This window comes from Hylaeus volcanicus, chromosome 4 (genome assembly GCF_026283585.1).
Source record: "Hylaeus volcanicus isolate JK05 chromosome 4, UHH_iyHylVolc1.0_haploid, whole genome shotgun sequence".
Taxonomy (NCBI): Eukaryota; Metazoa; Arthropoda; class Insecta; order Hymenoptera; family Colletidae; genus Hylaeus; species Hylaeus volcanicus.
In genome coordinates this window covers 519,554-535,402 of record NC_071979.1, presented here as the reverse complement: position 1 = coordinate 535,402, position 15,849 = coordinate 519,554, and the positions used below count along the sequence as shown (strand labels likewise).

At 37.9% G+C, this 15,849-nt stretch overlaps 1 protein-coding gene across 2 annotated transcripts in view; it reads left to right on the top strand.

Moving 5' to 3' along the window:
• The window catches only part of LOC128875534 (dnaJ homolog subfamily C member 5), a 132,792-nt gene that overhangs the window by 83,336 nt on the left and 33,607 nt on the right, over nucleotides 1–15,849 (top strand). The window contains exon 6 of one of the 2 annotated variants that reach the window (XM_054121176.1): nucleotides 12,777–12,877. The exons of the other annotated variant lie outside the window; for it this stretch is intronic. Coding sequence (XP_053977151.1) covers nucleotides 12,777–12,845 — 69 coding nt within the window. The 3' untranslated portion in view covers nucleotides 12,846–12,877. Of the gene's footprint in view, nucleotides 1–12,776; nucleotides 12,878–15,849 lie in introns of those variants that run through there. 2 annotated transcript variants of the gene reach the window in all.

Genomic DNA, 15,849 nt, shown 5'->3' with positions numbered 1-15,849 from the left:
CAGCGTCAATGTCCTTCGATGCACGTCGAGTCACTTGTTCGCGTACATCGAAGGACATTGATGCTGCCGCCTAGCGCGTAGCCTTCGCTACCGCGGCCGCTCGAACGGTCTACGCGCGCTCTGATTGGTCGGGGTTTTCTCTTAATATCTCCTTAACGAAGCCCCATCAGACATTTTTGCAAAGGAAATTGTTGTTCAGAATCGTCTCAGCTACCCTCCATTTCCGGCTCCTCCCCGAGTTTTGGGACACCCTGTATATGCGGCAGCGGAGGAAAACTAGATGGAGCTGCTCGTTGTTGCCATACAGTATAGTTTCTTCTGAACAACATATATTGTATATTTCTTCCTTGAGTGATTTCGAATGCTCAGCGTAGGAAGTAGTAGTATTCTGTTCCGCGCTGCGTATTACATTTGTGTAGTACGGTCACACTTCACCATCGCGCGTACATATCCAAATAGGAGCTAGGTTGGGGTACCCTCGGCGCCGCTGCGGCGCCTCGTGAGTTATTTCGCGCTATTGAGAATTTGGAAAACTTTAACAATTTTTTACGCGACAACCGTTCGTCTCCGGCATGTGGCTCCTTTGAAGCTTTTTACCTACTCTTCGAGTAGAATTTTTTAAAATTAAAAAACACTTTGACCTTAAATTTCGAGGTCATAATGGATTTTGAGGACGGTTTTTTTTGTAAATGTCCACCGATCCAGATGTGTACAATAACCCCTGAAAGTGGTGACCAATAATTTTTATACACCCTGTACACCCTGATTTCATTTATAAAAATAAAGAAGTTTAATACAAATTACTTTTTGAGTTGATACTAATTGATTATAAAAACTGATACCTACATATCCTGGAAAATCCATTATTAATATTTCCTATTTCCTATTTCCCATAAAGATTTTAAAAGAAGCGTTTAAAAAATATTCGGATAATGTGAAATTTATGTTTAGAAGATGCGTATTGAATATTCGGGCAATGTTGAATAAATCTTGAAAATTAAGAGATTCAAACAAAAATTAAATCAAATTTTATATTGTGTTTCATTTATTCGTAGATTTTACTTTTATTACTTTATTTATTGTGATACCTTATTTATTGTGATTGGATTTATTTAAAACAAGTTATTTTAATTTTTTTTACCTCGGTGGGAATTTGAATATCAGATTAATATATATTTTATATTCGGGAAAAAATATTCCATTCTAAATATTGAATAGATATTTATTTTATACTTAAAAAAAAATATTTTTTTCTAAATCTAGAATAAACATCATATGTATATTTAAATATTAAAATGAGATTCAATCTCTTTTATTGGATGAATATGTATTCAATATTTTGTGCTACTAGGGTATGTGAACCTGACACCCAAATGCCAAAAAATGAACTTTTTTTACGGAAAATGATAGTGTTTAGTTTCGATTTTAGTATTAGGTTGTTACAATTTCTTTTCATTTATCAATTGATGAAACTACAAACGAAATATTATCATTTTCCGTAAAAAAAGTTAATTTTTTAAGTCAGGTGCCACTGAGGAAATGGATATTCACATAGCTTACAAGGAGACATCGCCTAGTGTCCCCTGAATTATTTAATAAAATTTTTTTCATATGTAAAGAAGGGTATGTAGGACAATCTCTGAAAGTGAGAAGGTGCGACTCTCTTTCGTTTTCGAGAAATAAATTTTTAAAAATAGCTAAATCTCGATTGACGAGTGTCAACCGTATAAGAGTCAGAGGTATTATAGAAGCAGCGTGGGACAGTCGATAGAGTACCATTTTGCGAAGACGACCTTTTGCGGTGGAAGCGGTTCGATCCCGGTAGGAGTCACTTATTTTTTTTTTTTTTTTTACTTTTTCTTCCGTTTGTACCATGTTTTGTTATGGAAACTACATTTTTATATATTAAGATTATTTTTATACAATATTGTGCAATTTTTATGTTTTTTATCGCATTGAAAAAGGAGTCAAAAAAAAGAAGGAAGAAAAAAAGAAAGAAAGAAAAGGAAAAAGAAAGAAGAAAGAAGTTGTGCAATGTTTATTTAATATAATTAAATTGTTATTTACAAAGTATAAGGACGTAAGTTTTTATAAAAGCTTGTAGAAACTCCTTTCACATCCTGACTTCTTTTTCGAAGCGATAAAAAGCATAAAAATTGCACAAAATTGTTTAAAAATAATCTTAACATATAAAAAGGTAGTTTCCATAACAAAACATCATACAAACGGAAGAAAAAGTAAAAAAAAAAAAAAAATAAGTGACTCCTACCGGGATCGAACCGAGTCCAGCGCAAAGCTAGAGTTTCGAAGCGACGACGAAAGTAGAAAGAAACAGTACGATGAAGAAGGAAGAGAGACTGAGAGTTGACGCTGGCAAATGTAAGGATACGGGATCGGGATGCTAAGCGCGATTTCGACCTCAGTGAAATGGCAACAGTGTAGAGAGACGCTGTTGTGAGAACGGCAACACCGCAATTGTATCGACATCACGTTAGCAGTCGTCCTCAGTAAGCGCCATCTCCTATCGATTGTCTGAACTAAACTTGTGACGTCACTTGCTCTGTATTATCGTCAAAATGGCGAAATCTCGTTTTTGGGAATGCAATGCTTTGCCCACAGATTTTGTCCTTATATGAGCATATTTTTGGCTCAATGAGGGCTCATTCGAAAGAGGAAGGTCCAAGGAATGGCGCTCTGGTCGTCGTTCGAGTCACAAAATCCTTTTAGTAACCTAAAAATACAACTATTCTGCGGATGTATTTTGCTCGATTTTTGCTCGACTTTGGACGCTCATATTATTAAATATCGACACAATATCGTTCAACCACGACCAGAGCGCCATTCCGTGGACCTTCCTCTTTTGAATGAGCACCCATTGAGCCCAAAATATGCTCATATAAGGACAAAATCTGTGGGCAAACCTAACCCATATTTCGGGCCAGATTTTGTCGGCTTACAGAGTGCTGCATTGCCCGTGTCTATCCCCTTAAACACCGACGATACGACTGTTTTGCCGAAATCAGATGCAGATATGCGCAACTATTCTTTGATAAGCAAACCAATTATACTTAATTACACGGTCGACGAACACGATGCAATATACTTAGGCACAAAAGAAATCCCTAAAAAACTAAATGATGTAAACATGTTCAGAGATTACGGAACCACGCTTGACAATATCGACTCGGTAATAGATCAGATAAAATCGAATAGAGGAATCAAAAGTTGGAAGGAAACAGGCTTTAATATATTAACTTTTGCAGGATACGGAGCGCTAACTCTCATTGTTCTATGGCTTTTAAATAAATGTGGACTACTTTCAATAATACGCAGATGTGTTCCAAAAACTCTCAGAATATGTATTAATTGTCAAAAAATGCGTGTAAAAAAAAAAACAAAAAAAACAGGGTACAATTTTCAGGAGAAAATTTTAATCTAGAGGGGGGGATGTGAAACCACCTTTATGCCCCACCACTAACGCCGCACCTAACGGTTCCCACTTTTAGACGAAAAGACGAAAAGACAGTTCAGTTGCCACCGAATAAAGCGGTTATAATAAACGAACCAACGCCTAAGTTTTTCGTGTTAATTTGAAATTGCCTTTCCTGCCTCCTGTGACGATCAAGCCCGTCACACACATAACAATAACCATCGTTTGATCACAGTTTTATATATGTCACGTAGTATGAAGTATAAGTATTATATTTTCAATCATTTTTAATAAAATAACCAATATAGGTTCTGCGAACGAAAGGATATCTCCGTGATGCACGACAAGTGTCAGGCAGATCTATTACAGAACAAGTGGATCGTGTAGCTGATATAACGTCGCTGTAAACAATTTTTTAGAAAGGTCAACGAAAGACTTAAAGACTGATTTTAGTCTCGCCGTGTTTGATAACTATCATAATTATTGCGATTACGGTCTCAAGAAACCATACTGTGTGGAGTTTCTAGTGTCGCTCCAGTGTATACAAAGCCTTGGTACCAACCAGCATAAAGAATAAAAAAAGTTAACCAAAAACCAATTTTTTAAAATTCTTTTGCAATAAAATTAGACCGTTTATAACGTTTTATAAATTTATTTTGAGATAGAGCTTTCTCGCAATGCGAACAATAGGGCGTCATCGCATACACAACGATATAACGTTGCTGGCACTTTTAGCAAGTGTAGCGAACGACGATATATCATCGTCCGGCACTAAACGGGTTAAAAGCTAAACAGTCTATGCTGTATCTTATAATCTAAAGCTAAATAGTTCCTCGACGGCGTACCGCGACGCCGAAACCACTCGACATGGTGTCGTTATCGACGACGGACTTTCGACACCACAATATTAACACTTTAACAACGGCTCACACAACATGTGTATGATGTTACCGTTACTGCGTAGTAGTGCGGCCGGTAAAATGTTAAAGAATATCGCAACTCCTTACCAGTTTATTCGAGTCTATAGATGTCCCCATATGTAAGAAAAATTAAATTCAAACGATGACAAAAAGTCTTAATTAACATTAAAAAATTACAGTTCCCATGATTATAAACACTTTTTAAACGTAATATGGAAACAATGAATTGTTTTAATCAGTCGGCTGTGGCTTCCTCTTTTCAGAGCGCGCACCCATGTGTGTCGTGAGAATTAAGCTATAACAGCTATTGATGCGTGAGCAATGATGTTTACAGTTATGAAAGAAACTTTCATGTGATGCTCATTTCATACACCGACTTAACTGCGAGTGAATATTGAAGGTGTGGATAGTAAAAAACACGGGACGTGAGATTAACACTACTTTAATGCATTTTAAGGGTGCAAGGTTTAACAGATCGAAGACGAAGGGTTTAACGTGGCTTTTGATAGACATGTTTTGCGGATCTGAATTTTGCTAGCAGCTTGAAATGCAAGAAAGTACGTTTGGAAGTGGGGTTGTTTTTCGAAAGCGGGAATATGGATTTGCTGATTGGTTGCAATGATTTCTGAGTGTTAACTTATGCGAGGCCAAGACGAAGACCGTTAGGGATGTAGGTTGCTGTCCAGATTTCAGCAAACGCAGGCCGCTGACGTGGATGATAATAAAACAATTTTTCCGAAGTCGCTGTATGACGAGTAATTGCCTACGTAGCTTTATCTAGAGACGCGGTAGCGTCTCGACGCCAAGTACTTGAAAAATTATACGCCACCGTGTATACTGGCGCTGGCGCTACCACGTATCTTTTACTCGTAAAACTGCGATTCCAACCTAACCCGAAACTTCTGTCATTAATATCTCGTCACGCCTGCTGTATTTTCTAAATCCAAAGGCATTTTTCTAATGTAAATCGCATATAAGCTTTCTAATAAAACCAAAATCAATAAAATCGGTCTATGTACAACTGAGATATCGTAATATCATGCCATGAATCAGTCAGAAATTGTAGATTTTTCTTCTGATTCTTATTCTTATTCTTTTTGTCAACACTTAGCCAATAGGAGCTAAGACCATTCGTCGATTCGTCGACTTTCGGAATCAGTCGGCAAGGCTCGTCGGTTGGAATTGTAATATGGCTGTCACTCATGCCGCTCGTTCATTTCTAACTTGTAACTGTCAGTTTGCATTTGTGACATTTGGTTTCTTGCAACAAGACTTTCTGACATGCATTGTGCGTACTTTTGAAAACTTAAAGGACTGAAACTGGAATTATAATACAATAAATTGTGCGTTACCAATAGTGGATCTCTTTGTACATTTTCCCACTTTATTTATTAACATTTAAATTTGTGCAACAAGATTTTCTGCCACGCGTTGTGCATACTTGTGAATTTTATTCTAATACGATAAATTGTGCATTACACATAGTGGATCTCTTTCTTTATTTCTCATTTCATGTTTAACATTTCAATTTCTAGCAACAAGACATTTTGCGATGCGTTGTCTGTATTTTGGAAGCATAAAAGACTGAAACTGGTATTATAATAAAATAAATTGTGGGTTAGAAATAGTGTAGACCTCCTTTTCCATTTCATACTTCATTTTTAACATTTAAGTTTGTTACAACAAGACATTCTGCCATGCGTTCTGTGTGCTGTTGAAATTCATATGACATTAATTTTATTTGTAAATAACACATACAAACTTTATTTTATTTGCAAATTAATGTAGAGCTTAAAATAAAAATAAGCCAGGCCGCGGACATCAAGGCAAATTTTTAAACAGCCTCAGTTTGTGGATGATACGCTGTTTAGCTTCTTCATGTCACCGCTAAAGTGTGGAGCAGTCAGTTAACATCAGTTGTCATTAGGGTCCGAACGTCTGCACTGTTGAACACAGCATTTTAGCTGCGCATACTTGGAAAGCACCGAATTTTTCATTGTGTTATACAGTGTCGCCTTTGCACTTTTGTTTGCCTTCATGTACTGGCAGCTCATTTCGATTTCACTTCTTTTTCTACTTTCTTGAATTTTTTAGGGGGATTTTCTATTTTTCTATGATTACTCTTTAAGTCCTCCACTTTTTCATGTACTTAGCGTAATTTTTTTTACCGATTTGAAGTTTTTTTATAGGTGGTTATATATTAAATCATTTTGCAAGCGGTCTGTGCTTGTCGACGAGCATGGTTTACTTCCTCTCGCAAAACTGACCTCCAAATGTTAGCTAGAGAAACGTCCATATAATAAAGCAAATTTCGGCCCGATAGTTCACGGTACAGCTGAAATCGCGACACTCAACTACTTTACTCCGATCGGGATTATTGTTACGCCGTAAAAACAGGGATAGTCGTCAAACACAGAGTAATATTGGATCGCAATGACGGCTATACAGGGTGTCCCAAAAACGTTGGAGGTCCTTGAAAAGGGTGGTTCGGTTGATTTGTAACTACTTTTTCATTAGCGAAAATGTTATCCAAGGCTTCATTAAGGAGATATTAACGGAAAACCCCGACCAATCAGAGCGCGCGTATACTCCTCGTGTGTATTCCTCTTTCGAATGAGCCCTCACTCAGCCTGAAATATTCTCATTTAAGGACGAAAAACGAAAAGTCCTGAAATTATTCCCAAAGACGAGTTCCGCCATTTTGACGATAATGCAGAGCAACTCACGTACCAAATTTAGTTCAGGAAATCGGTATGAGATGGCGCTTACTGAGGACGACTGCTAACGTGAATATCGATACATTGCGTCGTTGTCATTCTAGCATAACAGCGTCTATCCTTTCCCTACGCTGCACTGTTGCCATTTTACCGAAGCAGAAATATTCTTACATTTGCCGACGTCGACAGAGCATAGGAACAGACAGCGGCAAAAGAAGAACATTTACAAGTCTAGTATTATAACCAATTGTCATAACAATATCGTGGTTTGGTCTCATTTTAATCAGGAAAAGCTCACCAATATGTTAATGAAATTTGTATTAAAAAAGAAATTAACAATAAAAAAGTTAGTTTGTCACATTATTGTCTCACAGATTAGTAGGCAATTAAATTGTTTACGATCACCTCGACTCTCACAAGGAATGTTTTTTTTAGGTATCCGTCTCAGATTGTTTTGATTTTTGGATATGTTTTAAAGGAGCAAAAAGTAAAATATACGTATTTTTGTATTTTCGTTTGTTTCATATTTAGGGGGTGAAACGACCTTCTAGACGGAAACTTTTTAAGAAAAAATTTCATGGTTTTCTATCCATATAAAATCTGATCCTAAATTTTGCAAAAAAAAATAATTTGTTTATAACATTATTTTAAAAGTAATCACAGTTTATATAATAACAAAGAAGAAAATACATTTTTTCTGAATCTATCTTATTTTATATCTTATTTTTCGGCCCTTTAAAACATATCCAAAAATCAAAACAATCGGTATCAGACACCTAAAAAACATTCCTGATCAGTCTCTTTTTCTTCTTCATCAAATTGTCTTTTTCTACTTCGTCTACGCTCCGAAACTGTGGACGGATTCGAAGATGGTCGGACTTGAATATTTGGTTATACGTACTTACAATGTATACCCAACCGAGGTGTCGATTTTGTTTATATAACACACCGAGCGCCAATGTAGAAAGGGACAGGCAGTAGAGGAGAGAAAGAGAGGTCGAAACGAATCGGGAAGAGTATATGTATCTCACTTTCGCTCGCTAAGAGTATGGGTATTACCATTTCCATGCAGAAAAATCTGCTGTAATACCCACCAGCCAAATCGGAGTGGTCACGTGCCGTGTCTATCCCCTTGGAAAGTCTGAAGAAAAATTTACTTACGGAACCTTCGAGCCCGAAATTCCGTGCGGAACCTTAAGGGTGCGCAGGAGCCAGAGCCCAACTCCGAGTTGACTTCAGCGACAGTTGCGGAAAAAGTAGGAAACTCCGGGACAAGGACAGAGAGGGCGATACAACAATTGCAGGAGAGACGAGGACAGGGCGATTAGGCTAGCATGATTTTTTTCAAGGATATTGAAGCAAAGAAGCAATATTTTTTAATAATTCTGGTTTTAATATATTCGTTACACTTTGGCGGATGCGACTCCAAGGCCTGATGTTGGAAAACATATATGTAAACAAATTTCTTCTATAAGAAAAAAAAACGTACTTTTATTGTTTATAAAGTTTTAAGGTCGAGATTCCAAAAGGCCGAGTTTTCTACTTTTTCCGCAAACTGCCATTAAAGGCAATTTGGAGTTTGGCTCTGGCTCCTGCGCACCCTTAAGAAATAATAAACTTCAAATGAATTAAATAAAACTCATCCTTTCGGAAGTCCTTTTCTTTCCTTTCTTTCCTTTTCGGAAACCTGTTTCACTAGGTTATTGCATTGGAGCTGGTCATCGGTCGACGAAATGGTTTTATCGTAGGTTAGCGCGCACTGCACACCTGCTGGTCGCAGGTATATGCCACCACCCGACATAAAGGGTTGCAACATCAAGTGTATCCAAGTTATTGCTCTATCGAAGATGTATTCACTTCACTGCACGACTACCAACATTAATGAAGTAACACGATCACTTAATTTTTTTGTAATGGAACTTGCCGTTTCTACGTTGTAAAGAATTGATGCCCCCAAAAAGGCCCGATTGTTGTTAATGGAGCAGGTGCTATCCCTAATCGAGACTGTTGAGTCCGTTCGTGCGTCGAAACATGCTCTCGTCAGTACGAGGCGTAATAGGTATTGTGTTTTTACTTACGTTTTGTGTCTTTTCTGCAACAATCATTTTAGAATGAAGTCTACTGCCAACCGGTGGAGTCGGCAGAAGAGGCGGACGCTACGTGAAGCACCTGATCCATTAACAACAATCGGGCTCTTTCGGGGGTATCAATTCTTTACAACGTAGGAACGTCAAGTTCCATTAAAAATAAATTAAGTGATCGTGTTACTTGATTAGTGTTGGTAGTTGTGTAGTGAAGTGAATACATCTTCGATAGAGCAATAACTTGGTTATACTTGATGTTGCAACCCTTTATGTCGGGTGGTGGCATATACCTGCGACCAGCAGGTGTGCAGTGCGCGCTAACCTACGATAAAACCATTTTGTCGGCCGATGACCAGCCCCAATGCAATGACCTAGTGACACAGGTTTCCGAAAAGGAAGGAAAGGAAAGAAAAGGACTTCCGAAAGGGTGAGTTTTATTTAATTCATTTGGGGTTTATTATTTCTTAAGGTTCCGCACGTAATTCCGGACTCAAACGTTCCATAAGTAAATTTTTCTTCGGACTTTTTAAAGAGACTTGTCTATTATTAGCAACAGTGCCAGCCGTTACTAAGCTACGAATCCTTACTCCAATAACGAACTATGATCACTTGTCGTTTATTTTCCGTTACATTGCCTATTCGTTTATGCATTATTTGAAAACAAAATTTACGTATTCCTTGTCTTCTCAGTTCAAATAATTATTTTCGATCCTGGTTAAAGAAAACTGTGCATTCGTTTTTTTACGACACACATGATTATTATCGATTTACCTTTTATTCTTTATTCCCTTTAAGTGACAAACAAAACATGAAAAAAGTTTAGTTTTATTTGTTACGTCTTTTATCTAGAGACGCGTTAGCGCCTCGACGCTAAGTACATGAACAAATTTCCGCCACCCTGTACACTGCACTGGCGCTGACGCTACCACGTATCTTTTACTTGTAAAACTGCGATTCCAACGTCACCTGAAACTTCTTTCATTAATATCACATGACGGCTGCAATATTTTCTAAATTTAAAAGCATTTTTCTAATGTAAATCGCATGTAAGCTTTCGAATAAAACCAAAATCAATAAAATCGGTCCATGTCCAACTGAGATATCGTAATATCATGTCATGAATCGGTCAGGAATTGTAGATTTTTCTTCTGATTCTGATTCTGATTCTTATTCTTATCCGATAAAAGACTTCAAAAAAGTAAAAAAATTACGCCAAGTACATGAAAAAGTGGAGGACTCAATGAGTTATCATTGAAAAATAGAAGATCCCAATAAAAAACTACGAGAAAATAGAAAAAAATGTGAAACCGAAATAAGCTGTCAGATGGTTTGCCTAGATTTCCGCGGCCTGGAAGTCAAATGCCTGGCGTGGCCAGGCAAGGCATTCTTAGATCATCAATACCCATACTTTCTCTCTCACAGACTTTCAGATAATTTGTCAATTTAAAACTCTGACAATATTATGAGTACACTTTCATTGTTTTGCGTTTTAAAATAATTCTTATTCATCGACACCTTGACCTTGCCTGGACACGCCAAACATTTGACTTCCAGGCCGCGGAAATCTAGGCAAATCATCTGGTAGCTTATTCCGATTTCACATCTTTTTCTATTTTCTTGTGTTTTTTTATGGGGATCTTCTATTTTTCAATGATAACTCCTTGAGTACTCCACTTCTTCATGTACTTGGCGTAATTTTTTTACTTTTTTGAAGTCTTTTATCGGATCTCACTTCTTTTTACAAATAATTTATTATATAGAATCTATTTTAAATTTATAAAAATAAAATTGATATTTCTGTAAACTCTACATAAGGAGTCTCAATTATTATTTGTTTCTTTAATTGAATAGAGTAAAATAAAGGGAAAGGGGATAACAAAAACGAATATATATATATATATATATATATAATAGAAGATCCCATATATATATATATATATATATATATATATATATATATTGTGACGTGGCATATTGCCGCTTCACAAAGTAGCTGAACTCTCCGCGGGGAACGAGACCGACCAAGATCGCGAGCGCCACCAGGGTAACCCAGGGTTATGACTAATTTGCGTATTTGAAGGGCAATAGCGTTGGGCTAACGACGGCAACACCGAGCGATGCGGCTTAGAGGCTACCGATCCCGTCCAACTCGGCGCCGGTTGCACGGACTGGCCAGACGAAGCACAAATGGACAGAGGCTGGAGGTTCTTGGTAACAGCCCCTTGACTCCGATACGACTTTCAGGGGGCTGGAGGCCGTTTAGGATATCGAAATCAGCCGGGTTCTCGAGTGCACCGAGACCCGGCCCGCTAAAGAGTCTTCGAGGGATGCCAGCACCGACACGCCACCAAAGTCGCCGAGGGACGGGACTGGACGACCGCCGATAACGGGCGCGCCGATAACGCGATTTGAATTTGGCCGCAATAGAGTGCTGCGTGCCGCCGACCATTGAGGTGAGGCTGGGGGGAAGCGCATGAGCCAAGGCGTGCGACGAGCTCGCGTATCTCGTCTTATTTCGTCAGCGACACACGTGGTGAACGGTACGGTAAGCGCTTCCTCCTTTACCTCATGCTCATGGATAGGATATCGTGAATTGGTCGGATTACCTGGTGGCTGCTGAGCACCCTGTCGGGCGAAATAGCATTGTTAGCGGGAAATCGCCTTTTCGTAGGTTATCGCACGAAATAACGAACATCTAGTCGCGAGTCCATTCTAACGCGCACGTGTTTAGATCGATGCCGGTTAACGTTCTCGTCGAAGAGGTCGAACCCATCGCGACCGCGTTAAGACTGTCCGAACATCGTTTCCGAAGTCGCTTTTGTGCAAATCGCGACGGAATTTGGGCTATCGTGAACGAAATCAGCACGTGTTATCGAAACGTAGTTCTCGTGTCGGTTACCGGTCGTCCCGGTGACCTTAGACGCTACGACAGCTCGGCAGTGTACACCGTATTTTGTAACATCTTTCGCGTACAGTATATTCTATATTATTTTAAACGAGTGCTGTGTTAATCCACTCCGTCTTGCCGTGAAGACAGCTTTCTCAGACTGCCTTTCCTCGCCGACGATCCGCGCCGCTCTACGCGATCCGGATCGCTAGCCGTGGTAACTTTCGCGACGTTCGGCTTCTCACGCCGGTATCTCCTGATACTTGGCGCTTGGGTTTTCCCGTAAAGGCGTGAGAAGTCGGAAAACTCTCATTTTGCACGCTTCCCGACGCGGATCGCGGACCGTGTCGGGAAATCACGTTGCAATATATATATATTTCATATAATTTATTAATTATAAACACTTCGTTCAATTTATAAATAATTATATATACCTGCAATTTTTTTTCTTGCTGCAAAAAATTTTAATGTTAATGATGAAAGGAGAAAATGACCCCATTTCTATAAGCTCTACATAGAAAGTCTAAATTGAAAACACTAGTGGTATGGATCTATTCTGTAAGGTACCTGACAATTCAGATTTTGACAACTTACCTTGTAATCATGATCGATCAACACTTTACAACACTGGCTGCAATTTGTTATTAAACCGTACATAAAAAGTCTAAATTGAAAACATTTTGCTGATATAAATGTAATTAATAATGCAATAATGTAAAAATTGTTGACACTTGGCAGGTTATGAATGATGACATCTGTTTCGACTCTCGACGGTCGATGGCCGACGAACCATGCCGAACCGAATGATTCCGAGAGTCGACGAACGACACTCGGCTTTTGCTTAGCTCCTATTGGCTAAGGGTTGACGACGGGAAAATCATACGAAAAATACCGTTTCTAACAGATTCATGACATGATATTACGAATTCAAGAAAGTAGAAAAAGAAGTGAAATCGAAATGAGCTGCCAGTACATGGAGGTGCTTTCCAGCAAAGTGCAAAAGCGACACTATATAACACAATGAAAAATTCGGTGCTTTCCAACTATGCGCAGCTAAAATGCTGTGTTCAACAGTCCAGACATTCAGACCCTAATGACAACTCATCCGCAAACTGGATGACTCATCATCAAACTGACTCCGCACTTTGGCGGTGAAATGAAGAAGCTGAATAGTGTATCAACTACAACCTGAGATTGTTTAGACATTTGCCTAGATGTCCGTGGCCTGGAAGTCAAATGCTTGGCATGGCCAGGCAAAGCATTCTCAGATCATCAATACCCATACTTTCTCTCTCGCAGACTTTCACATAATTTGTCAATTTAAAACTTTGAAAATATGAGTACATTTTCATTTTATTGTGTTTTAAAGTATTTCTAAAGACATTCATTGACGTAAATACCCCCCCCCCCCCCTCAATTTGTTTTAAATCAGAAAATCTTTCTTTTAAATCAGCGGATAGAATATTCAAATGATTGACAATAACAAGTACAGCGGTATCAGTTACTTCACATTTTTGGAGCCAATGAAACTGTTCAAAGTTTTTGTTGTTAATATGTTTCTGATATAACTCTATATTGGTAATGCAACCAAATATCTTTGTTTTTGCATCGACAAGTGTTTTATTTGGTCCTTGAAGTTGCTTATTTAATATATTTAGTTTTTCAAAGATATCGGCTAAACAACTTACAAATGCTTTACCATCGATTGTTAACAGATACTTCATTTCAGGTTTGTCGCTTAAAAAATCACTAAGAGTATCAAACAGTTGCATAAATCTTTTGAAGCAGTTTCCTTTGGATAGCCATCTTACTTCAGTATGAAGTATAAGTCTCACATGGTCTTCATTTTGTTCTTCACAAAATAACTTGCAAAGACGCTCACATTTGGCACTAGCTTTAATAGCATTAACACACTTTATTACTGCATGTAGTACTTCATTCAGAACTGGCGAGATATTTTTAGCTACCAAGTTTTCCTTATGAATAACACAATGTACAATAATCATTTCTGGATTCGCATCTTTCATCAATTTTAAGCAGCCATGTTTCTTGCCCATCATATTAGGGGCGCCATCTGCAGCACAAGATATTATATTTTTCATTGGTATATCATTGACATCTAAGTAGTTTTTTAACTTATTATATATATCTTTGGAGGTAGTGGTGCTTTATAATCTTTTACAGAACAACGTTTCTTCAGGAAAATGCCCTTCATCAATATATCTTACATAGGTTATCAATACTGCCCCATTGTCTCTCAAAGTTGATTCATCCATTTGTATTAAGAAATTTTTTGTTTTCAGCTTTTCAGCAAGTAGTTTTTCAATATCTTCACTCATTTCGTCTATTCTTCTGCTAACAGTATTGTTACTGAGTGGCATAGCTTTTACACCTTTGTCATCTTTTTCCAGAACCATTTTAAGAAATGCTGTAATTGACGGTTTTATCAAATTCTCTCTTATAGTGTGATTTTTTCCAGTTTTTAACCGACTTCGAAAAGGAGGAGGTTACTCAATTCGACATGTGTGTATATATATATATATTATTTTTTTTTTTGTCTGTTCACCGATCACGCCGATATGGCTTGGCCAATCAGAATGGAATCTGTTGCATCTTATAGAGCATGTTCCCACGGTGATCCTGCCATCAAGACTTTTTGGGATTTGTCATTTTTTACCCGTTTCTTTTTTACCAAAAAACCGTGATTTTCAAGTATGCTTGCCAATTACGTTGAGATGGCTTGATGAATCGGAGTGAAACCTCTTGCATCTTGTCGAATATTTCTTACAGTTGGTCGCGTAAAAGAAACATTTTGTGATTTGTCATTCTTTACCCGTTTTTTTTTTTAAACAGAAACATTTTGTCTTGCTTCTGACTCCGAGACGGATGGACCAATCAGATTGAAACTTCTTGCATATAGAAGAGCATTTGCCATTTGGTCCCATACCAAAACATTTATCCTTATGGGAGGCGCGGATACTACAAATATAATAAAATATGTGTTAAAATTAATTCAATATGACAGAATAAACGTATGCGCAGAGAAACATATTTATTTACATGTATATAATACATGACCGATATTTTTTTTTCACTTGACAAAAGTTTCTGGAAAGTTAAATGCTTTTAAAATTAAAATAAATATAAATTAACTCAAATACTTACCAATTATATCTATACAATATATATAAATATATTTGTTAAATCAACGATTAATTGACGGACACTTATTTCAAATTAACACCAACTGAATCATGTAAAACACTACAGAAGTTGAGTTGGGCTAATTAGGTGCGAACAACGGCGTTGTTTAGCGAGTTTTAAAACATCCGGCGTTCCCTGCGACTGCCGGCACACTCCGCGGTGAATCCCCGACGAACAGGGGCGGACGGCGAGTTCGGACTGGTCCGGTGATTTCACCTGAACGCGGCCCTATTTGGGGGGGGGGGGGTAAATTTTCACTTTTTTACGTATTTTATTATCATACACAAAACGTGCATTTCAATAATGCACAAAATATTTGTTTTAAATTAAAAAAAATTTGTCAACCCTGGCCGGCCCATTACTCGACCGGCTCACCGGTGATTGCACCGATAGGCTTATATGGCCAGTCCGCCCCTGCCGACGAAGTTTTCTTGACGACTCTAATTATTCAGTTGATATTAAGACAACGTCAAACGAGATTATACCTAATAATTATTTACAGCATTTTTTTAAGAATTTGCCTTTTTGTTAAATTTGTCACCGATATCTAACATTGCATTTAAATAACCCAAAGCGAAAGGGTTAAAGTCGTGTCGAGTCCATTTTT